At 37.3% G+C, this 27,700-nt stretch overlaps 1 protein-coding gene across 20 annotated transcripts in view; it reads left to right on the plus strand.

Moving 5' to 3' along the window:
- Positions 1-27,700, plus strand: part of CREM (cAMP responsive element modulator) — a 67,599-nt gene that overhangs the window by 38,441 nt on the left and 1,458 nt on the right. For 8 of the 20 annotated variants that reach the window (XM_027560047.1, XM_027560044.1, XM_027560049.1 and 5 more), the window contains 5 exons: positions 1,030-1,127; positions 1,269-1,411; positions 9,661-9,849; positions 20,243-20,278; positions 24,061-24,217. In XM_027560047.1, the coding sequence (XP_027415848.1) occupies positions 1,030-1,127; positions 1,269-1,411; positions 9,661-9,849; positions 20,243-20,278; positions 24,061-24,217 (623 nt within the window). Of the gene's footprint in view, positions 1-1,029; positions 1,128-1,268; positions 1,412-9,660; positions 9,850-15,828; positions 15,964-16,310; positions 16,698-16,737; positions 16,858-20,242; positions 20,279-24,060; positions 24,218-27,700 lie in introns of those variants that run through there. The other 12 variants (XM_027560051.1, XM_027560052.1, XM_027560054.1 and 9 more) reach the window with 8 other exon arrangements.

Below are 27,700 nucleotides of genomic sequence, written 5' to 3' on the forward strand. Positions count from 1 at the left end.
TGATTATACAAGAGATGTGTGAAAGCCCAATGGAAAGTGATAAATAGTTGGTGATGATGTGTGGTTGTCTGACTGCAACAATAGTTTCTCTAAAGATTCTCTTCATGCCTGAGTGTGCTTATGTATAAGGTATCCATGACCAAAGATGCATGATCATACATGTGGGCAAACAATACATGCACATCCATGTACCTTGGGAAGTATATGTTCCTGCTTACATTGTTGGTATTTTAATATGATTTTTTGATTATACCCAGATCAAATCCCATGTCCTTATCATATTCATTAGAGGAGTTTTGTAAGCTCAGAACTAGATGATAGATGATATTAATAGGTAGTTTTGTAAACTCAGAACCTGTGATAGATGGCTGAATATATTGAGAACAGTCATGTTGTGGAGAGATTTATTATTTTAGTTTCCTTTCTTTAATACTCACGTTATTATACTATTCCTTCAAAAAATGAAATTGTATTTAAAACTGCTCTTTCTTTTAAGGAGTAATTCCTTATTTTGACAAGACCTACTGACATCAAGCCCAACCTACTTGTTGTAATATAAATCATAACTTTAACCAGGCTTGTTAACACAAGTATTTACCTACTTAATATTCTTTCTTCTTTGGGTCTATCTAATGTGTAATTTGAAGACCCAGCCTAAGTCAGCAGTGGTGTTTGCTCCTCTGTCACTTGCTAGCTCACCCTCTGCTGGATTTGTGAGACATTTTCAGGGCTGGGGCTTAGGCCTTGTGTGTCTTACATTCAGTGTTTTCCTGAAGCCTGTCTGGCAATGTGCGTTTCTGTAGCACGTGTCGTCTGTGTCATCCTTGGCACACAGGCTGGTTTACAGCCAAGTGTCAGTGTCTGCACTTCCTGTCCTGAGCCAGGTTGTGAGCACGGCTAGCCCGGCTCAGTGTGCTCTGTTGGCAGTGCTGGCTTTGTGCTGCACGCAGAGCCCCTTCAGACACCGGGTTGTGAATGAAGGAGATACCATGGGTTTTATGATGCATCTCAGGAATTCTTATGTTATAGGTAGCAACCATTGCAGAAACAGATGAGTCTGCAGAATCAGAAGGTGTAATTGATTCTCATAAACGTAGAGAAATCCTTTCACGAAGACCCTCTTACAGGTAAGTTAAGTTTCCTACAGTCATGAAAAGTTTTTCCAAAAAGGGAGAAATAAAGATACCTCAGATTCTCCTGTGATAGCTTTTCTGTTTTAAATCTCACTCATGTATCTTAATTCTTTGTATTGTTGAATTATATTTTAGAAAAATACTGAATGAACTTTCCTCTGATGTGCCTGGTGTACCCAAGATTGAAGAAGAAAAATCAGAGGAAGAGGGAACACCACCTAACATCGCTGCTATGGCAGTGCCGACTAGCATATATCAGACTAGCACGGGGCAATACAGTATGTATGCGGTGATTCCATATGACGTAGTGCTAGTTTTCAGGCTCTTGTTTCCCTGAAGCAGCTTGGGTTTTGGCACTAAACTGTTCCATTTAAAAACTGCATCATAATACCTAAATTGTGTATCACAGTGTGAAAAGTACATGTTAAAGAAGTGAGAGATTTGTACTGACAGTTGTCGTATACTTTTGAAAAATAACAAAAAAAATTTGTTTACTAAATGAAGAAAACTTTGGGGTCAAAATAAAGGGAAGGTTTTTCTAATTTATATGTTTGTATTCACATCTAGTAAACACTTAAAACTTACTGTTTTTGTCTCTATGATGCATGTGAACACAATAAGATATAAATGTCTGTATTTCGTTCTTGACCTTTGTCACCAACAATTACATCTTATACTTACTAATCTAAAAGAGGTGCTTATGTTTTCTAAACTATGTTTTAAATGTAATTCTGTTTTCACTACTCTCTACTGTGTTGATTTGTGCTGCAGCTTTTTCTAGAAGAGAATGGAAAAATGACTTATTTTTTAAACTAATGCAATTGGACAGATCATTTTATTTGAAATTTTAAGCACCAAAAGCTGTAAATAAACAGATACATTCAAATTTAGTCTTGTGCATTTTAATGGGCTGTTAGTTCTGTGCTTTGTGCTCCAGTTAAAGCACTAGATCAAGAACATTTGATACAAAAATACTTAAGTAAAAAAAGAAAGAAAAGTGGGGAGGAAAAGGGAGAAAAGGGCAGGGAAAAAGTTTTTTTAAAAAAGCTAGTTAGGTACAGAAATATGTGTGATGTTAATGACTGTGTTGATCCAAGTACAGTGTTAATATTTTAGATATATTTTCTGTTTTCCCTTTAAAAAGTAATAATACCTACAAAAAAATCTCAAGTCTTAACTTAAGACCTGGCTGCTGTAATCTGTGGGAAAGCCTTACACAGTCATGAGTTTTTTTCTTTTAGTGGTGGTAGATCTGCAGTATTAAGCAAATTCTGCTTTGGTGATTCTGGTTCTTTGGGTAACTCCTACCCTGAATCTAGGCAGAACTGGGCTATAATATAATTTGTCCACATCCTGTACAGAGCGCTGATTGGACATGTCCAAAGTCAATGTCAGGAAAAGAGAACTCTCCACGGTCTGTAAGAATTAGACCTTGAGGTTTTCCCCCTTCATTTCTCTTTTATCACTTCTCTGATTTATGTGCCTTTTTCTGTCTGACCCATGGGAGTAGACGGTGGGAATTTAGAACCAGTGTGACTGGGTGGGGCTTGGAGATGCTGAAACCTCCTAGCTAGTCAGCTCTGGCCTTGAGCAGTGGGCTGTTACCATCTTGTCATGTCTCTTTTGTGTCTTGACAGGGAAAATGTTGGAAATTACTGCTGAAATTATGCTAAGATATCTTAAAGTTTGAAGGGTGATTAAGATGCTGGCATCTTACAAATCTCTCTGGTATATCTTGACTCTGCTCAGTAATTGATCTGTTTCTAAGTGACATGGCAAGGGTGCTGTGGGTGAATTTGCCTAGACTATTAGCTGAGAATTTGGAGTTGTGAGAACATGTTGGGTTGAGAGGATGTTGAGGCTGGCGATGATATGGGGAAGGTGGTGGTACATGGTCCTGCCAGTCACTGCCTGGTATAATTTCACATCTCAGGTTTTTAGTCTTTGAAGTGTGACTAACACTAAATTTCCAAGCTCAGGGTTAATGTGAGAACAAAAGGAGACAACAGATTTTACCTGTGGGGGTAAAATCTTTTGACTCTGCATGTCAGAAGAGACATACTGCTTTTGACATGAAACAGAGAAAGGTAAGCCAGCTGTGGCAGTGTCTCACTCAGTCATTAAACTGTCCTCTCCAGCAGCATTTCTTGAGCTCTTAGCGTGCGCTCAGAGCTGGGCTTCAGTATTGCTGTCACTACCTTGTGTGTGGAGTATGTGGGTGTGGGGGAGTGGAGTCAGGGTTCTGGTTGAGAACTAGAAAATCAAATGTTTAGAAATTAGGGTATATATTTATTTGCCACATTAGAAGTCATGGACAATTTTTTTTTTCCTTAGCATAGAAGTTCAGGCATATTTATTTACTGTTTACCATATAGTTTCTCCATAAGATGTCATGGACAGTTTGTTACTTAGTTTTCTTAATTTGGACCCATACAGTATGATCCTGGCAGTTATTTTAATAAAAAGTTGTGTTTGTCCAATATGTGTTGTCTGCAGGTTAAAAACTGCCATTTTATCGGTTCTCAAAAAAGGGATATTGCCTATGTTAAAAACGAATTTCTTAGATACTTAGTGACACTTGTTTATGTTGATAATTCTTTCATTTGACAAGTGAATACTAATATTTAAGTTTTTCTTTAGAAGACCTTGCTTTAAATGTATATTTATACAAGATCCATTTTCATCAACCATTTCTTACTAGCAGTAGCTTAACAGAAATTAATGATTAAATGTTCTTAAATATCTAGAAATAGAGTTACTGGTGTCCTTTGGTTTTTAGATTAGAGTTTATTTTACTAGAATTTCTGGAGATTTTTCTGTGTATTTATATGTCCCTAGTTTTGAGATTGTTTTATAAACTTTTATTATAAAAAGAGTTTAATTCTTTCTTCAACTTTTATCCATGGATAAAAAAACTTCAAAAATTATTATATATAAATTATAATTATTATTTATTATACTAATTATTATTTATTTTAATTTGATACAGTGAGTTCGTTGGTGTTAAAAACAAAGGAACTGTAAAAGTTGAGGAAATAAAATAAAAAATAAAAAAATGAAGTGTGCTTAAGTTTTCTCATATACAAGCAGTTGCATTTTTAGTAGTTGAAAGTGAGATATTTATAGAAGTTGGCCTTATTATTTCACCTTATTTTTTAAATGACAAAAGCAAGAAGTGAAAGGTAGAATAGGCTATTTCCAGGAGTAGGGAAAATAACTTAAAATAGGCAGGGATTCATTATTGCAACAGCAAGAAAGTGAGCTACACTTTCGAAACTTTACTGGAAGTACTGATGTTAGTCACAGGTTTGCTGTATGCCAATTAAGTCATTCTGGTCAAAGAAACTGTGATTTGTCTCAAGAGACTATTTCTGAACAATGGTGGTTCAGACTGTCTTAGAATTAGCAAAGAATGTTACTTGCTGCGTGACATGCATTGAGTGGGAATGAATTCATGAACAGAAGTTGTGGTTATTCTATTTGTGCTGTTGCAGGTAAAGAAATTTAAATGTTTGAAGTTTCTTCATTAAATTTTCTCTAAAGACAATTTTTTTTTAATCCATTGTCGAGCTAACCCTACTTCTTCCCTTACCAGTTAAGGGCTATCATCCAAGACTTCAGATTATTTTTTCCTAAATATCTCTGTCTCTTTTCTTGCTCCTACTTTGTTTTCCTAGGAATCTTGTTAGAGTGAGTCTCTATTAACTCATCTGTATGCTAACGGTAAGTAAGTCCATCCTGAATCCACCATTATGAAGAAAGGTTTCTGTGACCTTTGTGGCCTGCTTGAAGAATTCAGAATTCTCAGGAAGCTCGAATGAATAAACACCCATTCCATTTCTTCATAGAGGAATTGGCATGATCGGCTTGTGCATTCCAAAGTAAATGCAGTTGCATTTATTACTGTTAGGAATGACTTTGCTTCTGTGCTCCCAAGGTACCTTTCAAAGCAGACTTTGGATGGTATCTGTTTAGTGTAAATCTGGTTCTTTAACTTTGGTGTTGCTGTTCTTGTAGTACCCAGCTGTTTTAGTCTTTCAGGTACTCACAGTTTCTGTGTTGTGCTCACTTTTTGAATTTCATTCTGAGAATTCACTGGAATAAGGCCTGTTCTTTCTTTTTTTTTTTTTTGGCTATTCCTTTTTAAAGTTCATTCAGTGAGGTTTTATTTATGAATCCTTTCAATGCAGTTGGAATAAAGATGGTTTTAAATTGTAAATTGTAAGTAATTAAACATTTACATGTTTATGTGTTTGAATTAGCTCATATATAGTAGTAGTGGTAGTGTTAGTTGCTCGGTTGTGTCCGACTCTTTGCAACCCTATGGACTGGCTCGCCAGGCTCCTCTGTCCATGGGATTCTCCAGGCAAGAATACTGGAGTGGGTTGCCATTCCCTTCTCCAGAGGATCTTTCCGACCCAGGGATCAAACCTGGGTCTTCTTCATTGCAGGCAGATTCTTTACCGTCTGAGCTATAAGGAAGATCCTGTAGTTTGAATTAGCTCATATATACAGATTTAGATTTAAAAAGATGTATCATGTGAAAAGAGGTCAGATGAAATCTTAAATTTTGCTTCTTCCTCATTTGGTCATGAATTTTTTTTTCAGTTTCCATCCTTATTTTTCTCTTCCTCCTTTATTGATTATATATGCCTTTAAAATTTTATTTTTTAATTAAATTTTTTTTACCAAAGTTCTTGAATTTTCATCCTATAAGTAGTGTTTTCCTTGCTTCAGTGATACTACTTCCTCTAAGAAGAGAAGTGTGCCATGGCAGTGAATAGTAGAAGTAGCAGATTTTTTAAAACAGTTTTTTATACCAAGAATTTTTAAAGAATTCATCGCCTAGACTAGTTGGTATGGTATCATCCTGGTTACCATGGGATATGGTAAGTTGGAGTTAGGGAGACCATACTTGTTAATTCTGATTTGAAACTAAATATCATGGCTATGTCAGAATGTATATGAAGATATCAGTGTAACCACTAAAACTGACTTAGTGGAAAAACACTTCTTAACTAATGAATTAAACTCTCTGTAGACAAACTTTTTTTTTTTAATGTAAGGTCAGTGTGTTCAACATTCAGTTTGTGGGTGTAGAGTAGAGTGACCTACTTAATTATGGGGTGAAGTTCACCTGAGACTTTAGGGGACAGAAAGTTAGGCGTATCCCAGAGCAACTGGAACACCAGAGCTTAACCTCTGCCGCCACGACTATGAGCGGGTAGTATACATCAGGCTTGAGTCAGCTCAGAAAGGACAGTGACGCAGAATTTAACTGATCATGGAATCTAACCATTCGGTTTTCCTTCAGTTGAGATTATTTCATCAAATCGTAATGTTATTAAGGCTTACTTAGAAGAGGAAAATAAGTGTGCATGTGTTAAGTGGCCTAAAATAACATACTACTTTACCTCTGCTTGCATCCTAACCACTATACACAGGCCCGTGTAGGCTCTCCATTACGAACAATAAAGTGGCCATAAGTATAAGCTTTTATGCCACAGTTGCATGCCCACCAGGCTGCTCTGTTCATGGAATTCTCCAGGCAAGAATACTTAATGGGTAGCCATTCCCTTCTCCAGGGGATCTTCCTGACCCAGGGATCAAACCTAAGTCTCCTGCATTGCAAGTGGATTCTTTACTGTCTGAGCCACCAGGGCAGCCCTTTCAGTCCAAAAGAGCATCAGTAAAACCTAGGTCCCCAAGGACCTAGGAATCAGTAGGAAATACAAAGCTATTTTATTTTCATTGGTTCCTAATGGCCTTGATATGGGCCAGTGATTTTATTTTAAAATGATTTGCCAGACCTGATGTCTGAGATTGGTTTTAAAATACTCCAGACCTCCCCACCCCCACAAAAAAAAAAAGTTCGGAATAAGCGGGTAGGGCAAATAACTGACACAAAATTCTTTTACCTTTTATGTTCACTAAAAAATTTCCATAAGTTTATAAAGTTAATAATTAGCTAAGATATGACTAAACTCACTCAGTTAATTTCATTTTTGTTTTTCCTACTACTTAATTTATATTGATGTGTTTATTGAAAACATCTTATGCTATCCTTGAAAATTTCTGTAACCTAAAAAGTTTCCTCCTCACATCTTTTGAATATATACACACATGCTCACAAAGCCTATTTCCGGTATCCTGAAGCACTGAGAAATCTTTCAGCATTGGGGATATTGTCAGTTAAGAGATAATATTTTTAAATGGGAGAGCCCTCTGTCATTTGCTTATGCCAAACTCAAGAGTGCCTTTGATATAAAAAAAATAAAAGGCTAAAGGACAAGACTCATCAGTAGAAACATTTTCTCTCTAGAGCCAGCTTCTGTGTGCCTGCTTGTCTTTTTGTTTTTCATGTCTAATTATATGATGATCAGAAAAATAAAATGATAAGAACAGATTCAGTTTTTCACAGCGTGAAAGCAAAGAAATTTGGTTAGATCTATTGGGAAAACATTGAAAACTAAAAGAGTAAAAAAAAGGAAGTATGAAAAGAAGAAAGAAAGGATCTTTATCTACCTATTTCATGGTTCTTATCCTTGGAAGTAACAACTCAGATCTGTTACTAGTTGAAAAGCTTGATAATATTGTCAATAAGGAAAATTAAGTTCTATAATTACAATTTGAAACCATACTTTAACTCTTCGACACTCACATGTGGCTTAAGTTTTTAATCTGTCCTGTCTTGAGGAAATGATAGCCATTCACTCATCAATCATATTTATTGAGTGCGTGCTGTGTGCTAGGCTCTGTGCTTCTTAACATGGTGGGTACACTGCCCATGCCTGTTCTTTATAAAGCACTGTTTCTTTGACATCCAACTATCAACTGAAAATATGCACTCAAATATATAACAACATATGACATTCATTCATGTCCAGCCATGAAGATCCAAGGAGGCGATATCTCTTCTTTTTTAGATTTCTCTCAAACCCTTTTATTATTAAGAGTGAGTCCTGAGACCCTTGAAATCTTTGGACAGTCATGGTGAAATGTTGTTTTGAAAATGTGTACGAAATATAATGCTGTAGATGAACGAGACAAAGTGAGATTGCTTCAGAGTTTCTCAACTATTGACATTTTGGTAACTGATTCTTCAGTTTCTATCAATCTTGTGGTAGCCTGCCAGTGAGCTAAAACCAGATAGTGCCTCTGTGTTGAAATCTTTTTTTAAAATGTTAACTCATCTTTCTGTGTTGGCCCTAGAACTTTAGGTCAAAGAACTGAAGATGTGGTGGTGGTGGTGGTGGTTATTGTTACTAATAGTTCTGACAGGTTTATCCGATCAGATTGTCACCTTTGCTTAGATGCCATAACAGAGTTAGAAAATGACTCTGAAATATTCAGAATCTACCTTAGACACTACCACAGCATTCCTGAAGGGCACTTAGATTAAATTATAAGGGTCATGTTACTCTGATTATGTGTTAACTTCTATCTTCATTGTAAAGTCTAGTTAGCTGGTTTACATGTGATTTTTTTTTTTTTTAAAGACTAGCCCTTGTTCCACTTAACCTCTAGTGTCTAAACTAAAACACGGAGTCATCTTTATATTAAAGTATATAGAGCTCTCAGATATTTTCAATAGTACTTCTTTGTCTATTAGAGTAAAATTTTAAAACATAACATTTGATCAGTTATTCTTTTGAAACTTTCTGTTAATATGTCAGCTTTTAAACATGGTTGGTAAGCCTCTATATTTAAGGGAAGTCTACCTCATATCTTTTGCCATAGCTACAGTTATTTAAGATATTTTGTAGAGGTAAATACTGTAGCACAAATTCTTTCCATACAGTTACCTTTTAAGGTTCTTTCCGACTTAGCATTTTATATCTCAGGATTCTCCTGACATAATCAAAATGGTAAAAAGTTACAGTTTTATAGACTTGCACTTTAAAACCTCATGTCTAAATGTATATACACACACATATGTTTTATTAAATATATAATTACACATATATTTTAATAAATACATATAGGCTTTAAAGCTATATATTAAATATATATTCCATTAAAAGGTACTTTTGATGATAAATTAGACAAGTAGTTAGCTGAAGGTACAACTTTATTGTAATTATGATGCTTGATGGAATTTAACTGACCATTTCTTAAATCTTAGAAGAATGTTGTTTATAACTAATAATATATGAGAAAGAAGTCAAAACCTGGACTTTATCCCTGCCAGCATCTCCATTCTTCCTCTTAAATACTATATATATATATATATAGTATTTATATATATATATATATATATATGGGTGCCAGGGAGGAGGAAGAACTCCTTGAGTTCTGTGTATTTCAGGCAATTCTGAATATAAGACATTTTCAAGTGTTTTGAGCTTTTCCAGTGTGTAGTCCTATGAAGGAGGGTCCCTTGATCAATCTAGCATAGAGAATTAAGGGTAACTTAAGAATGAGAAGCTTTGGTCATATATAGGTCCAGAGTATATATTCTTCCAATATGGGGTTGTTAAGAACAAATCTTGAAATTCTCTAATACTTCTTTTCTTTTTCTGTTAAGTTGCTATAGCCCAAGGTGGAACAATCCAGATTTCTAACCCAGGATCTGATGGTGTTCAGGGACTGCAGGCATTAACAATGACAAATTCAGGAGCTCCTCCACCAGGTGCTACAATTGTGCAGTACGCAGCACAGTCAGCAGATGGCACACAGCAGTTCTTTGTCCCAGGCAGCCAGGTGGTGGTTCAAGGTATATGTCATTCATCTAATACATTTAGAATACCTGTGGGTTACTAGAGCACGCCATTTAGTGGTGATTTCATAGTTCTCTGAAACATACAGGATGTAGATTTGGGGAGGGAGTGGGGGTAGAGAGGACTTAAAAAGGCTTGGAGAAGTATTTTAGCATACTAAACCAAAAGTTAAATAAACTATACAGTTTTCAATTTTTAGCAGATTTTATTGGCTCTAAAGTTAAATTCAGAGTAACAATGGAAAAAAAGAAGTTGGAAACATGAAGTTTTTAAGTAAATATTCTTCCTCTGGGTATTAGAAATGTACCGAATATGTTTTTAGTACCTAGTCTTAGGAAGACTTAAGTATTCAGTCCACAGTGCACTGAATTTGGGTTTTTCCCCGGTTGTTACACTCAAGCCTACTTTCTAGACATCTTATTTCAAAAACAAATGCTGATTTTGTGCTTTCTTTCGAGCATTTTTAGTACATTTGAATTCTGAGGTACCTATTCTATCTCTCGTTAAAGCTAAGAGGAGTGAAATGAAGCACTCTTCATTAAGGGTATTCTTAATGCACTCTTCATTCACTTAAGGGTATGTGATATATACCCTTAAGTTTTTAGGGTAACTAAGATTTCAATGAAAATTGAGTATACAGTATTTTTTATTTCATTCAGTTGTGCTCAAATAACTATAATGTGTTCAATGCAACTTTCAAAAAACTCCCCTTGGTCTATTTGCACTAATTTTAAGGGTGGGGAGTAACATCAGTTCTTTTAGTTTGAAAGTTTTGCAAGTATAGAAAACAGAAGATTACAATCGATGAGTCTTTTGATAATTTAGATTTACTCTGAAGTATTTGGGGCACTGTATGGAGTATAATAAAAGTGTATGAAAAGCTAAACTGGTGATATTTATGGAGTTAAAAAAATCAGTAGTATTTACCCAGTGCTTTAATGTTTTCTTTTAAATATAAAATTAAAGCACCCATTCTATTTATCTGATACTCACAAATCCTTTATACCTAAATGAAAAATCATAAAGAATGCTCTCATTTCTTTTCCTTTTATCTTTTTTTAATATGGAAAATCTACTGAAAACTTGCTACTTTAAGAAGGAGAGTTTTTTTTTAAATGTTTTGTGTTGTGCATCAATAATACACACATAAGTCTTATATTTAGGGGGGGGTGTTAACAAGTCTTTTTCTTCAATAAGTCACAAAGGATATTTTTCTGCACTGATTCTGTCAGCTTTATGGTACCTTTCACATTATGTTGTTAATCTACCTGTGATCCACCTCTGTGTGTAGCGTTGGGTGAAAACCTGTTTTTATTTTTTTCTCTCCGCATACGCAGCCAGTTACGCGCCGTCTTAACTGTGCAGCAAGTAGGCCTTGTGCAGTCGTGAAATGTCTCAGCACTCTGGCTGCTGCATGCCAGCACTACACTGCTTTTGTTGTCACAGAACAAGCACCCCTTTTTTGTCTTTTTAACTTTCTGTTTGTAGTGCTATTTTTGCTTTTGTGAACTATAGTTCTCTCATATGCATTGGGAATAAGGTTGAATTTCTAAATATTAATAGTATAATACAGTAAGAAAACCAATGATGAGATTACACTTAATTTATCAATTGACTTAGGGAGAACTGAAGTCTTTTTTTTTATTGAGGTATACCTGACACATAACATTTTTGTTAATTTCAGGTATACAACATAATGATCCTACATTTGTACAGTCACAGCTAGTGATCGCTGTGTTAAGGCTATTTATTATAACATACTTAACCGTGTATAGTTACAGACTTTTGTGTGTGTGTGTGCTGAGGACCTTTAAGACTTACTCTTAGTACCTTCCAAACATACAACACAATGTTAGTAACTCTAGTCACCAATTTGTACTTTACATTCCTGGGACTTATTTTATAACTAGAATTTGTACCTTTTGACATCCCCTTCACCCTTTTTTGCTCTCCCCCATGCCCCACCTTTGGCATCCACCAGTCTGCTCTCTTTGTCTTTGAGTCGGAGTTTTGTTTGTTTAAATTTCACATATAAGTGGTATCATCCAGCATTTGTCTTTCTGACTGATTTTACTTAGCATAATGCTCTTCTCAGGGTCCATCTGTGCTATCACAAATGGCAGAATTTCCTTCTTTTTTACAGTTGATTGAAAAAAAATATATATATATACACATATACCACATCTTATTTAATTATTTATCTGTCGATAGACACTTAGATTGTTTCCATGTTTTGGCTATTGTAATTATTGCTGCAGTGAACATGAGGGTGTAGATATCTTTTTGAGATAGTATTTTTATTTTCTTCAGATAAATACCCAGAAGTAGGATTGCTGGATCATAGGGTAGTTTGATTCTTCATTTTTTGAGGACCCTCCATAGTGTTCTCCATAGTGGCTGCACCAATTTATATTCCCACCAAACAGAGCATAACTTATTCAGATCTTAACTTCTTGTAACAGTTTAAAATTTTCTCCATGGGGGCGGGGTCCTCTCATACTCTGAACAGTGTTCAATTCTTAAAATACTTGGTGGGGTTGGGTTTTTGTTTTTGTTATTAGGAGTGGTAGCTCTTTGTTACATTTTCTGGTTGCTGGTATAGAGAAATAATTGTGTTTTTTTTTTTTAAGTTTATCTTTTATCTATGAACCTTGCTAAAACTCTAATTACTTCTACTGCTAATAATATTCTGACTCTTGGTGAATCTCCCTGTGATCCTACATGAATGTTTATATCAAACACAAATAAGATAAAAATAAATTTTCCTCTTGTTCTTTCTCCTTGCCTTTACTTTTATCTTCTCCTTCTTCATCTGAAAAATAATGGTGGCCAGGGGTTCTACTTCTTCCTTAAACATATCAGGGTCCGTGGGCGTTCTTGTCTTACTCTCTGTCCACCTTCCACCCTGTCAGCCCCTTGAAAGGTCACAGCAGTTTCCCTGTGAGTCTCTGTCCTCATCTTTTTTTTTTTTTTTCCACAGTATGCCATATAATGCTTTTGAATGCAAAGTGTTCCTATACAACATAAGTTTATAAATGACTACTTCTTAAACAGCTTTCTAGATCCCAGGGGTCTGGCAGTGTTTCATACTTTTATTTCTAAACCGTTTAGATGAAAATTTAATAATAATACAAAGGCATTCTGGATCATCTGAATAAGCTACACCTATGGTCCTGTAATTATGCTGATTACCTGTACTTTTTTACTTTGCTTGAGTTAGATAGGAATAGTACTAGTTTTTTTGTCTTTGGCGTCATCTCGATGACCCCCTCCCTCTGCAGTATTTAGCACTGCTGACCTCTGCTTCTTTCACTTCCTGGGTAGCCCTGCCCCTCTTCCGGTCCCCTCCGCCCAGCTCCCAGGTGCTGGTGGTTGTGGTGGTGCTCAGGCTGCATCCTGGGCCCTCTTCCGCCTGGCTTGAGTGCTCTCTCTGGATTACCTCATCCCTGCTCCTGGCTCACATCTCTTGGTGCCTAAAGTCCAAAACCCCACATTAATTTTTCCCACCCCACCTCTCCTTGTTACCCTATTTCATTCAGTAACTGTCCATCCTGTTACTTCATGCGGAATCCTGGGTGTCACCTGTCACTCTCCCGCCCCGTCTTCATCCCTCCTCCTTGCTAAAGAGCCCATCTCTTCATTCCTCCCCACATCCACTGACACAGTCCTCTTTCCGGACCTTGGCGATCCCTGGCCACTGCCCAGTGGCTGCCCTGAAGCTGGCGGCTATGGAGCAGCACCCTGATTTTCTTCCTCATGCCAGAAGCAGCAGCTCCCTTGTTGACCTGGTGTTTTGGATTGCTCCTGAAAGTTTAGCTAGGCTCCCTTTACTCATCCTTCCCAGTGATTTTGGGAGCTACTAATGTTTCTTAGGAACAAAAGTCTCTGTCTCCAGCATTTCCTCTTTCCCATTCTGCTCTCCCTTCTGCAGTTCAGAGTAGTGTTTGTAAAATTTTCAAGTGTGTAAGCACGTCAACCTCTTCTGCTCAAAACCCTTGTGTTACAAGTAACCCTGTTACTTGTTAGAGTCAGAGTCCCTGACAAAGCCCAAGCCTCTGCTTGATCCAGGCTTTCCTTCCTCACTGGACTTCTCCCTACACTTGTCCCTCTTCTGTGCAGAGTTCCTTTCCTTTCCTGTCCTGTGCCATGTGCCCTCTCCCCGCTAGGGGCCTCACCTCAAGCCATTCACCCTGGCAGGAGCACTTCCCCCATCACTTCATGCTGAGAAACACTTTCCTAGGCAGCCTTCCTCAACCTTCTACATCTGGCTGCTGGGACCCCTGACGTGTAATGTTCGATAACCATTTATTGAACGAAAGCGAAATAGTCTCTCTCTGTAAAAATGTTACTAACTAGTTTCATGTGCTGACTAACCAAGTTTATCTAGTCCAGGGGATTTATTAAAACTGTACCAATAGCAATAGTCAGCCAAGCAACCAACCCCTCTTCTTCCTTTCCTTCCTCTACTCTTTTTAAAAAATATATTTCTGTTTATTTACTTGGCTCCTCTGAGTCTTAGCTGCGGCATGCAGGATCTAGTTCCCTGACCAGGGATCAAACCTAAGCCCCCTGTATTGGGAGTCTTAGCCACTGGACCACCAGGGATGTACCCCCCACACACACTTTTTTTTTACACAGATAGGTTTGAGCAACCAAGTGCCAACTTAAAGATATGTTGAGATTAAAATCAATGTGAACTTTCTCAAATTTGAAATAAAAGTTGATCAACAGTCCTGAACCCAAGCCCTCAGTCATGGCTGGGATGGAAAAGAGTCCCTCATGGACTCTCCATTGGTCTCCAGACTTTCTTACTTCGTCAGGATGTCTTTAGTTTATGTGCTTCGGAAAATTACTAGAACCATGGATCCTTCATCATGTTTTGCCTCCCAAGTGTCTGAATGTGAAGTCTCTGCCTTACTAGAAGTACTTCATTGAATAAAGCAAGAAGGAGGTAGTGGAATGAATACCCTTTCACTGAGGTAACATTGAATTGAATCCTAGTCCTACAGGGAATGGACTTTGTAAGCCCACTGATAAGGGTAGAAGATCAGTGACAGATCACTTATTTTTGTGCAGGAGAGATGTAGATGATTTTCTTCCCCAGGGCTGTAGTCTGTTTTTCTGTTGAACATGTGCCAGTCTTTTGTCTAACTTTGTAATTGTTAAATTTCCAGCAATGATCCAGCTCTTCATATGCTGAACCTTTACTAAGTGATCCAAATAAAACTGGATGTATTTTTTTAAATGTATGAATAGTAATTGTGATTTATTTATGAGCTTTATAAACCACAAAATTCTTTTCAAGGGATTTTAATTGAGCAAAATAGCATATTAGATTGAGCCACATGAAATTGCTATTTTATGGGCCAAAAAGGTTAATTATCAGCTAATTCATATGATTCAATCTAATTTTTCTGGAGGAATTTATATAATACTTTTGGCAGAGTGAATTTTTAAAATTTCAGTATGCATTTCCTTCAAGTGAAATTAGCAAATTCTGTGTCATCCTAGGAACAGCTGGATTTTATGGTATTGTAGCAAATAAAAATTTATTAAGTCAACTAAGGTGGCTGGGTATTCCTTACCTGGTGAGTTTAGAAGCGTCAATGAAATACACTTCTGTGTATTTCACAGCATTTTTCTGGGCTGATTGTCAATTTTTTTTTTAATCTGTTAAGTGCTTTTTATCTATGAGTTAAGAAAAATATTTAAGGTTTATGCCTACTTTGCTTACTTAGAAACATTGGACATAACAATAATTAAAAGTAGCCCCATAAAAAACAACCAGGTAACTTTTAATGCTAATAAAATGGTTGTTTTTTTTTTTTTTTTTTTTGCCAGAGCCCAACTCGATTTTTATGTAAAATGAGGAACTAGAACACTGAGATGATTTATTACAGGGTTTTAATAGGGTTTGGTTTCAGTGAGCTCGTGTGTGACAAAGCAAATTGATGGCAGTGATAGGCTAGTGATGTCATTGTGATGTCAGTACTCCTACTCACACCGCACGAGCTTGCTGGTTTGGAACACTTTATGTGGACCCGCGGCAGGGGAAGCCAGGCGGTGCTGTATGCAGAAGCCCATCATGGCTGTAACTGGGGATGAAACAGGTAAGAATTTTAAAGAGGGGTTTACATTCCGCAGAATTGTTTTTAAAGTTTAGAAAAATTATTTAGGGACCTCTTCAGTGTTTCCCAAAGTATCAACTTTCTAGTAGCTGAGAAGTAAGATGTTTCTTCTAATCTGTAACCGTATCTGCTCGGCACCCTGTGAAGGCATCCGAGTGTAGTTGCTTCTTTCCTCAGTACTGAGCTGCTTCCTTAGCCAAAGCGGTAATCCGCCGCCCCCCAGCCCCCACCCCACGCCCCCCACCTCTCTCCATTTGCTCTACTAAAATAAGCTGTTGATTCATCTGCAACCTGTTGCAGATCCAATGCAGCTGCGAGTGAAACACACATTCTGTTCAAGTTGTTAAAAAAAAAAGTCAAAGTCAGCTTCCGATTTTTTTCACGCTGTGTTCAAATGTAGCTGCAAAACAGAATAAGGAACCCAGTGCGTCAAGGGTGTTGGTGAGCCTGCCGTTCCTTCCGTCCTGTGGAAAACGGTCTGCTGCTCAGCTCACCGGGTTCAGAGGGCCTACGTCATTACATTTCCTGGAATCGGTGCAGCGGGGAGTGGAAAGTTAAACTGCAGGCGAGCTGCACGCTGACGTCAGTCCGAGTCACGCCGTAATTGACTCAGTTCTTTCCGCTCGGCCGCGCGCAGGTGGGGGCGGCCACCCTCCCCGACGGCGCCCTTAGCTCCCAGCAGGTCCCGTGAGCCTTGCCATCACGTTGCGCCGCAGGTAAGTGTGTGCCCGGCGGGGCCAAGCAGCCTGCGCAGGTGCCTGGGGACCGAGCGCCCGCTCGTGCTTGGCCCGGGGAGTGCAAGTCTTTGATTGGCCGCCCCCCACCTACCCCACCCCCGCCTTCACTTCTTCCCGGGGTTGATGCTCTCAGTTACAGGTAATGCTTGTGATTCAGTGACTTGCAGTTGAGTGCCAGACCCATACTAAACTTGCAGCCGAATTTCTTAAGACAGGGTTACTGTAAACACCTTTTAGCTGTTCTCTCGGTGGATCTCGCTCTCTTCCCGAAGGGAACATTCCATTGTCTTGAGCAAGTAAAGCCTGTGTTAAATTGTTTTTCTCAAAGAAGTTTTTGTGAGGTTGAGGTTTTGGAAGTGCTATAGATTACAGAAGCCCTCAGATGACAGACTTATTGTAAGAGATAGATGGACTTAACCTCAAACACTGCATGTCATTATGATTTTAGGACCAAAGGCATTTTTGTGCATGCATTTATTTTCTAAAAATCATTAGTTGGTGTGTATTTTTCTTTACTAAGCCCTTAATTCCAATTTTCATGTCCAAACATGAGAAACAAATCATAGCAAAAAATAAAATTAAATGATTGGAGAATAACTATATTTAAACATTAAATTTTAAAGTAAAAATGTGCATACATTTTTAACCATTGCTTGTAAATAAGAGAACATTTATCTTTACAGAGTGAACATACTACTATCCTTGAAAAGATTTTTTTCTCACAGTTTTCCCCACAATGCTTATACCTGATTTACCCATTCCAATTTAAAATTTTCAGAATGCTGAAATTTTTAAAATCTCAAACGTTTTTCACAAGACCTCATTGTGTCTTCAGAAATCATTATTTTTGGAAATCTGGTCAGTTCTCACAGAATCAGTTCTGTTTAAAATGCTATTTGAGAATGAAAAGCGTATTTTATTTGCTTTTTTGAGGAGCTCCCAAAACCCAGGGTTTAAGGGGCCTTTTGAAGGCAGTAGTGCAGCTCTGGGCCCCACCTTTGGACTCCCAGTTTCACCCCCTCTCCATTAGGATTTTGAAGGGAGTGGATGGAACTGGATCTTTGACTTGCCAACTTTTTGACCACGTGTGCTAAGTCTCTTCAGTCCTGTCTGACTCTTTGTGACCCTATGGACTATGGCCCACCAAGCTTCTCTGTCCATGGGATTCTCCAGGCAAGAATACTGGAGTGGGTTGCTGTTCCTTTCTCCAGGGGATCATCCCCACCCGGTTTGACCATGATGCACATTTGACATCATGCTGCAGTAGACTTTGTGTGTGTGTGTGTTTATATAAAACAAGTACCTTTATATAAAATAGTTTCAAAAATAGTGCTTACGCTCTGTGATATACTTGTGTATTCTATTCTTTTTTTTAATGCCATTCTTGACCCATGAAACTAATGAATTACTTATGGTCTACAACTTATAGTTTGAAAAGCTTATCTAGACCAGAATCAGGCTCCAGAATAATGATTGGCCTGGAAAAGGTTTTAGGAGGATCATGGAATTGAATGTGAGAGTGAATATCCATGGTTTATAGAATTATATGATTGATTCTGTTGGTTATACTTTAAATTTTTATCAGAAATAGTTTTTGTCATGGTATTCAGCCTGGATTTCTGAATTGTTAAAAAGTTACAACTTATTCAAATTTGGAAAATAGTATCTTAATTAATATTTGATGCATGAGAATAAGGATATATTTCACCTTTGTGAAAAGGGGCTGCTGGAAAAGGTTTTTGTTTGGAGATTTTCACATGAAAAAATGTTTTGGATCAGGCTGTAACTGCATGGAAAGTATATAGAAATTGCCATTGTGTTATTTTCCCACTATTTTTGAAAAAACATTTTAATGAAATACAATTTTGGATGCTTGTTTCACTTTGCCCAGTTTTATATGCCTATATGAATATGTTGCCTAATAAAATAATTATGATGATACTTTGCATTTATGTAAACTTAAAAACAATCTGTAACTTACTGTTACAAATAAATACAAATGTGGTGAGTGCTATAAGAAAGCTGGCAGAGCATGAGAGACCACAAGAAGCAGCTAACAGGGTTAAGGGATCGGGAAAGTCCCCACTGAGGAAACCATGTTTAGATAGGTGAGAGGAGAAGCACTTTCCATGCTTTGTCATTGAGGTACTGACTGCAGATGATGTTACCCTTATTTGCATCTAACTGAACAGGGATGAGAGTGGGTGAAGCTCTTCTAGCTCACAGAGTTAGCAAGCGATGAACTCTTTTGGATTTTCAGACTCCTTGTTGGGTCCTGTTCACACCATATCATGTTATTTTTTTCTAGAATATTTATTCTTACTCTCCTAGGATGATAGAGTATATATTTGCTATTGTATAGAACTTTAAATTTTAATATTCATAATTTCATCTTTTACATGGACTTTTTTTTTCACTTGAAGAATTTTACTTAATAAACAATTCAGGAAGGTCCCTTATGGATAACTTAATGAAAAATAGTACTGGCTCAATTCTATGGGGTCTATGTGTTACAGGAATTATAACAAATTTGAAAGTGTTCAGTATTTAGTTATATTTACATAGGACTTCATTTACCTGGGAAAAGTGGGGGGCAGTGGAGGAGGGGAGGTTTTGGGTGGTGTGAGACAGCAGGCGAGGACACGCCTGGTCTGGACATTTTGAGTCCTGGTGTGGTGGCAGGGAGGAAGAGGACCAGAAAAGGAAAATGAGGATGCTGTTGCTTTGCTGGAGCCAGGGCAAGCAACCCGTGCTAACCAGTATGACTGCTAAGTCACCTCCATTGCTTGCATTTCTCCAGTGTGTTTGGGATTGGGCACATAGAGCAACGTGACACATGAAGGTAGGAGCTGTGTTTAGAAAAAGAGATCTTTACTCAGTTAATGTGCTCAGAGAACTCAATAAATAAGCAAATGATATCACCAACAATAGGGGTGTTGGTAAATTGTTTCACTCTGGAAGTTATCAAGCTAGGCATTTGGCTGGGTTTCCTCTTTTCTTTGTTAGAAAGAAACAAGCACCTTCGACAGTTTTCTCATCACCAGGCTGATAAGATTGTACCATCTGTTTATTTGTGATTCTCCACCTTTGAGGTTCTCTTTTAAATGACTATACACCTTAAGAAGGATGTTTTCTATTATTGCTTAATAATTTATTCTCTAAGGGGATAGAATATATAGTATAAATTTTTATAGTAGAAATTTTATAAGTTTTTTAAGAGGCATATTTTTTAAAAAGCACAATAAGGAATAAGAGCCACACATTTCAACCATTTCTATTACCCAGGTTTGTTAGAAGGGAAACTCCAGGGGGAAATATATTTATGGTTGTTATATGCCTTTGAACTAATATACAGTATAAGCATAATCTGGAATATTGTCTTTCAGAACTTAAGGAAGGGAAGAGGAAGGGAACTAACATTTGCTGAAAACCTACCATGTGCCAGGCACTGTGCTAGACACTTTGACATACATTACAGGGTTTATTGTGAGTATTAAATGAGACCATGTATCCCCATTTTACAGATGAGGAAACTGAACTTGCCCCAAGTCACATGGCTGGTAAGTGGCAGAGCTGACTAGAACCCCAACTCCAAGCCCCATGCTTTTTCTGCTGTACCGTGTTTAAAGCTTGCGAAGAGAGGTATGAAGTTACTGACCAGAAGTGAGAGTTCTAGGAATTTTCTTTCTCATGAAATATTGATACTAAACCTAAACATTTCTTTTTTTCATGTCAGGAGTTAGATGGTTGGAATCGCACTATAAATAGAACTTCTCTCCTTCTAAAATGCCAGGTTAGATGACCACTACCTAAGGGAAGACTGAAGAAATAGTGCCTTTTATCAAGAAGCCTGAATCAACACATGGCACCTTATCGGGCTTTCCATGGCTTAGTGTTAAAGACTTAGCTATAATAACAATAGCTCATTATGGTCTTATAATTAATATTGCTTATGTTAGACATTCTAAATGACAGTGGACTTTTGCAAAACCCCAGGAAGTTTACATTTTACTCCGTGTGGTACACATGTAAACTCACTAGGCACTTACAGTATCAAAGACCGAGCTAGATTCTAGGGGATACCAAGGTAAAAAAGATGTCCCTGACTTGTCTTTAAAGTTTGCAGCCTTAGAATAAAATTAGTGTATCAGTATCTTTTCCTTGTTTTTCGTTGATCATGAGGTTAAAGCCCCCACACATGGTCTACTTATTTTCAGAAATAATGTGTACAGTGAAATTCTGGAATAAAAAATAATTTGGGCACTTTTAGTAGTTAGAAGGAATAGGAATTGGCCTTTGTAAGAATCCATGGATCAGAGTGTGACACCGAAGAATCTAATAGGTTTCTTTGAACTGTGATCCTCAACATCTGACCTGCTTTATTACCACTGAATCACTTCGCTGAAAAGTAAAGCTAAGACAAAAACTTTTTGATAACTTGTTTCAAAAACAAAACTTTTTGACATTTGAATTTCCTTAAAACAAAAGATTCTCTTTGCCCATATCTTACTAACATGCTTACTAATAAGATCGTATTTTCAATATATGGAATTCATCTTTGATCCTTATTCAGTAACCATTAGACATTAGAATAGCACCATCACATAAATTATTGGGGATATTATAGGAATTGATGCTAATTCCTACTAATTTACATTAATTCCTATCTGTGGCTTGAACTAATGCACTGCAGGGTGATTTTTTGTTGAAGGAGATAGAATGAATATATTCTAGGTCTGAAAAAGTATAATAAAACCTAGTTTTGTTAGCGAATAATCTACAACTAATACATCCAAATACAACATTCCTTTCCAAGATATCATTTTATAGCTGTATTTTTTCCTGAGCTGTTGCTCAAAATGTTTTAAGAATACTTCTTTAAAAAGTGCCGCTCTTTTTCACGGTGCCAAGTTTGGCCCTTGGAGGGTAGTTTCAGCTTTTGGAAACAGGCACAAGTTTAGAAACATTTCTGGCTTTAAGACCAGTGAATGAACTTTATTTTTTCACCTGCAAAATATTCCTCCCCCTACTCCTTTTCCTTTTTTAAAAAATGGATGCTCTTTAACTTTTGTATATCACATAACCAGTCTGCTCTAACTTACAGTACCAAAAATAGCAGATATATACAAAACTAGAGCAAGCATCCTGAACCCCTCTGGGCCTTGCTGCTAATTTTTATTGCACTCTTTGTGAGCAGTGTTTGGCCAGAGCAACCCTAGACCAAGGTCTGCATCCTTGCCGCCTGCAAATGTCAGCACAGGGACGACACAAGAACTTCTCATTCGTCACAGGCCATTGTTCCAATTTTAGAAAGCCTCTGTCGCCTCCAGCTGTTCCATTGTTTAACCTTTATTAACCCTCAACCACCTTCCCCTGATGTGAGTACAGAGAAAGGAGACCACTGTGGTGTTCTGTGCACCGTTCTAGTTCCCCTGGCAATATGATTTGAAGTTTTTCTTAAAAATCTTAAGGAAGTTAACAGTTTACAACTGATTTTTAAAAATATCTTATTAAATAATTTCAAAATATTTCAAAATTTTCTGCGACATATAATAAGACATCTGTGTATACAATGTTTTAAATAGTCACAAAAATAAATTTAGGATTTTTCCCAAGTTTACTAATATTGAATTTTGCTACTGATTGTTATATCTATCACAGTTCCTGTTTATCATGATTGTTTATTAAACTATATACAGAAGGGAGAAATTTATAAGTGGTTTTGTTAATCTTACAAAGACCTTGTTATCTTCCCTCAAAGCCATATTTTTATTCTTTCACTTAATTCTCAAGCCCTAGAGGGAAAAAAAACCCTGGTATATATCCAAAAGAAGCACGTAGATCATTTTTGATGAAGCTTTTAAACTGGTTGGCTGTTTTCAGTGATAATATTCCACTTTAGTGAAAAAGTCTTTGTCTCCCTTTCGGGTAAAGTTTTGTTTCTTACTCAGTGGGTATAATACATTTCAATGACACACAGTGGTGATGCCTTTCATATTTTGATTGGCACTAGGTTCAGACCAATTTTTATAGAATTTGATAACTTTTTAAACCTTTCTTGCATTTAACTTTGAGAGAGCATGCATTTTGCAATATCTCATCAAAATGAATGTCAGATTAACTATGGACCATTCATTCTCAAAGTTGAAAAGTTGGTGGTAAAAAAATGTTTCATGACTTAAATCCATCTGTCCTTTCTAGGAAGCTGTGTTTATGGCAGTGGATAGACAAACTTTGAAATCAGGACACTTTGAGGACTTTTCATATTCAGTCTGAATACTAAATATTTAAATTTATCACTTAGCTATGATTATATTATAATTAGAAAATGTGTTTTTAAAAAATGATTGCTTAGAAATGTGTTATTATTCCAAGGAACCTAGGAAAGACAAAAATTATTATTCTGCAGAGAAACCAGTTTTAAGTAGAGCTTTCCTGTTTCTTATTTTGTTCTTGTTTTTAAGCGGAAAATACAGTAAGCGAGTATTTTCCTTCCAGCAGCCCAGTTAGTCATCATCTGTTAATAACACTTGCACTTAAAGATTTTCAGGAACTGTTTCAGGTATGATGTAGGCTATGGGAAAATCTCTTCACTGGGCTATTCAGAGGATACAGATGTTCTGCTTAAATAAAATTCTTGCAGTGGTGTGCAAGGAGCAGCTCCCACTGGTTTGCTGGTACAGATGATTACATTTTCAGGATTTTTATGAACTGACTGCAAAAACAGTTATCAGTAAAAATTAGATGTATTGATAATACACATAAACTTAACAAATAAATTACATTAATAAACACTTAAAACTCATCCTTTCTAATAATTATATCCATGATCTTAAGGTTATTTATATCTGTTTTGTCTCCATGGTGTGCCCCTTACTGTAGTATGTCTTTCCTCCTCTACATCTAGGTAGCTTGAAACTGGCCATGGTGAAAGTGTTCACATCCTGGGATTTGATAAACACTACAGACCAGGGCTTTTTTTCCCCTCCTGGAGAGCTTGCGGTTAAATACGTATCAGCACACCACTGATTTTAGGCTAAATGAGCTATTAATTCAAAAGTCTCCCTACTTTAGCCTTTGATTTAAAAAAAAAAAACTTTCTAAAAAGTGTTAGGGCATTTTTCTATTAAATGTATAGACCATCCTGAGTATCATTGTTCCAAATGCTCATGAGATCTTTCATACCTAAGATTTCTATAATGCCCTGAACAGTCATCTTAAACATTAGCAAGATCACCTCTCACAACTTGTAAAAAGAAGGTGGTTATTTCCAGGTAAACTTTATATAAAATATATCAAGTGGGAAATTGTTTATGACTTGTGCCATTTTGTTTCCTTGCAGCTGCCACTGGCGACATGCCGACTTACCAGATCCGAGCTCCGACTACTGCTTTGCCACAGGGAGTGGTGATGGCTGCCTCCCCTGGAAGCCTGCACAGTCCCCAGCAGCTAGCAGAGGAAGCGACACGCAAACGGGAGCTGAGGCTAATGAAAAACAGGTAAGGCGTCCCATCAGGGACTGCGGCCATGTAGGGGACCTGTCATTTCCTACAGTCCTCAGCTATTTCTCCCATGTTACATGTTTTGTGGCATTCTGTGTAGACTCCTGCTCTGCTTGTGCTCATAGGTAAGTTTTCTAATCAGAGTTCCAGCCGTGAAACTCTTTCATCAGCTGAGGTACATCCCCCTGTGTTGTAGGGTAATATCTAAATGAAACATTAAATTTTTTTAATGACAACAGAAGGACTTTATTACAAATAAAGATTCACTTTATACTTGGTATTTACTTTGTGAAATAGGTGATAAGTAATTTTAAGCTTCTTAGCAACTATACTCAATAAAAATTAAAATAATCAATATTTTAAAAAATTATCATTATTTAATTTGTCAATTAGTATGGTCAATATAATTATCATTATTATGAAATAAGACATTCAGATACAATGAAAACCTTAGAAAATGGTTCGATGATGATAATGAAGTACTTCTATACTTTATACAAAAAGACTGAAATAAAACGATTGCCTGACTTGTTTTTTATTTATTTTTTAATTGGAGAATAATTGTTTTACAAGATTGTGTTGGTTTCTGCCATACATCAGCATGAATCAGCCATACGCATACATATGTCCCGTTCCTCTTGAACCTTCTTCCCACCTCCCACCCCATCCCACCCCATCCCACCCCTCTGACTTGTTAAAGATCCTGTAAAAAAAAAAAAAAAAAAAAAGCTTCTTTATGAGCAAAATAAATTTGAGTATGAGTTCAGAATTTTCTAAGTCTTTTACATGTAGTTTTCTATCCATTTTGTAACTTCGTTTTTTCTCTATTATACCAAAGTACAGTCTATTCTGAAAAATTCTCGCTGAGTGCAGGGACAAAGCAAGAGGAAGAATTAAAATTACCCACAGCCCCACCACGTAGAGATACCTCCTGTAGTACATATACTTCTAGTTCCCTCTCTCATTTTCTCACATGTTCTTGCATATTTTCTGGGCTTGAAATAACTGAGACAGTCTCTAGGTGCGAGGAATTCTGAGAAGGGTCTATTTTAGCTTTGAGATTTCAGTTTCAGAGCAGGACAAGAGAAAAGCAGATGACAAATGCTTTGAGCAAGTTTTCAATGCTTGTTTTTACCATTTCTTTAACTCGCAGGCACACAGCTTTCACATGAGAATAGGTCTAGTTATTCTCCTTACTTTTCATGGGCTTCCCTGGTGGCTCAGACCATAAAGAATCTGCCTGCAATGCAGGAGACCTAGGTTCGATCCCTGGGTCGGGAAGATACTCTGAGAAGAGAATGGTTACCCACTCCAGTATTCATGCCTGGGAGATCCCATGGACAGAGGAGCCTAGTGGGCTACAGTCCATGGGGTTGCAAAGAGTCAGACATGACTGAGCATACACACATACACATTCTCCTTACTTTACAGATGAGCAGCTGAGGTTCAGAGAGGTCAGGTAACAAGCTGGCTAAAATCACACAGCCCAAACTGCCCAGAACCTGGAAGTGCGTTCAGGTTGTCTTTACCCAGAGCCCACACAGCACTAACACTGAGGTCACCTGCAAGAGACCTTGGTGTCAGCTGCACATTTAGTTGTATGGCCTTACAGAAAGAATTAAAATTACCCATAGCCCCACCATGTAGAGACACGTAGGACTGACTTATTCATGTAAAAGACCTGTTACACATTCTCTCTCTAAAAAGACTAAATTCTTTGGCTGGCATTCATAATAGATACTTAATTGTATTTCTACCAATCCCACGACGGTTTTTATTTTTTTAACAAGCTTGTCAGCGTTTCCTCTTTGCTGTGTATTTCTTCTCCACGCCAAGGGTATCTTCAGACAAATGCAAGACCTGAAAGCTGAGCTAACTATTAATAGAAGAAACAGGTGTTTTCCGTAGCTGAGACAACTTAGGAATGTACCACCTACTGGTATGACCATCCAGAGCTTTGTGCCTAGAACATTTGACTCTGGTAACATGCATGCAGACGCACAAAACGTGAAGTATGAATATTTCACTAGAAATAGTCCTGTGCCTAGAACATTTTGACTCTGGTAACATGCAGGCAGACACATGAAACACGAAGTATGGACATTTCACTAGAAATAGTTGACCTTGGTAAATAAAACTTGAAAAATTAGACATCCCACGACACTGCTCTTCAATATTTAAAATTTCCTTTCATGGTAACTTGTTTTATAAAATGACTATCTTCCTTCCAGATCTAGAATTCCATATGATGATTTAATCATGAAAAGCTTGGTATTCAGAAATATATTTTCATTTCTTTGTGAAAGAGTTGAATTATGCTCCCAAACTGCCAAGTGTGATTGGAGTTACTCTTGACTTTGCCATGTGAATCATTTAGATTAACTTAATCTGTGTTTATCAGATTGGGCTCACTTTTACACTTAATTTTTCTGTTAACTGGTTGAGAAGTCTGAGAACATCTTAAATTCACAGGGTGACGGCATTGTTCCCAGCTAGGCAGTAAGGCTTGATCTTTTCCTGCAGTTCATTGGGATTTCAAGGTCTCTCTTCTGCTGACCCTTAATTCCCACAGAGAAAACACAGATAACCAGTTGTTAGTGAGCATCAACTATCCCCAAACATAAAACAGAATCGGCCAAGTGTGTTGCATATGTCAATCCTAGTTCAGGATTGCAGCAGAGGTAACTGGCATTACCGTAGTTGGTAATTAGACATTCGACACAACTTTTGTTTATATATTTGAATTATCTGTTTCAACGTAGGCTTTTTGATACAATGAGTACCCGAAAGGCAGTTCTTCTCAAAGGAATGCTCCAAAATAAAGCTGTGATCAAAGGGTATCTTCTGCAGAGGAGTTAAATGATGTGGTTGCCACCTTCTCCCTCCTTGAAAAAAAAAGAGGAGGAGAGAAAATGCTGGCTGTGTCCATTGTTTTTTGGTGGGGTTACGCGTGAAAGTAGCTGACTCGGCTCGTGGGTTCATGTGTGTGTTGCTTTGGCTGCTGGTCTGGCCTTCCTCTGGGCGTGTCTGCACTGCTTGCAGTCCTGGTTTGCAGAGGTATGTCTCATGTCCTTTCCATGATTTCTGTCATGGCATTCTCACATGTCCAGGTTTAAGTTGTCTGAATTACTGAGGGTTGTATTCTGTACCCTGTCTTCTCTCCTTTAATTTTCAAAAGCTGAGTCCCTTTAATTTTGGTTTATGAGAATGTGCATGACCTGTTATTCTTATCTGTGTTGTTTTTCCAGCCAATAAATTATTGCTTGCCGTCCCAGTTGATCTTGTCTTAACTGAGATTTAGTCTTGAAGAATAATAACCTCCCATACTGAGGTTTAAGGTTGCTGAGGATTAATTTTTTTAATCATTTTTGATCCAAGTTAACTCGTGATGGAACATGTAGCTTTTGGTGGACAAAGATAGTTAAGAGAATTGAACAGATCTGTAATTTTTTTTTTTGGTAGAAATTCATGTGGGGATGT

This window comes from Bos indicus x Bos taurus, chromosome 13 (genome assembly GCF_003369695.1).
Source record: "Bos indicus x Bos taurus breed Angus x Brahman F1 hybrid chromosome 13, Bos_hybrid_MaternalHap_v2.0, whole genome shotgun sequence".
Taxonomy (NCBI): Eukaryota; Metazoa; Chordata; class Mammalia; order Artiodactyla; family Bovidae; genus Bos; species Bos indicus x Bos taurus.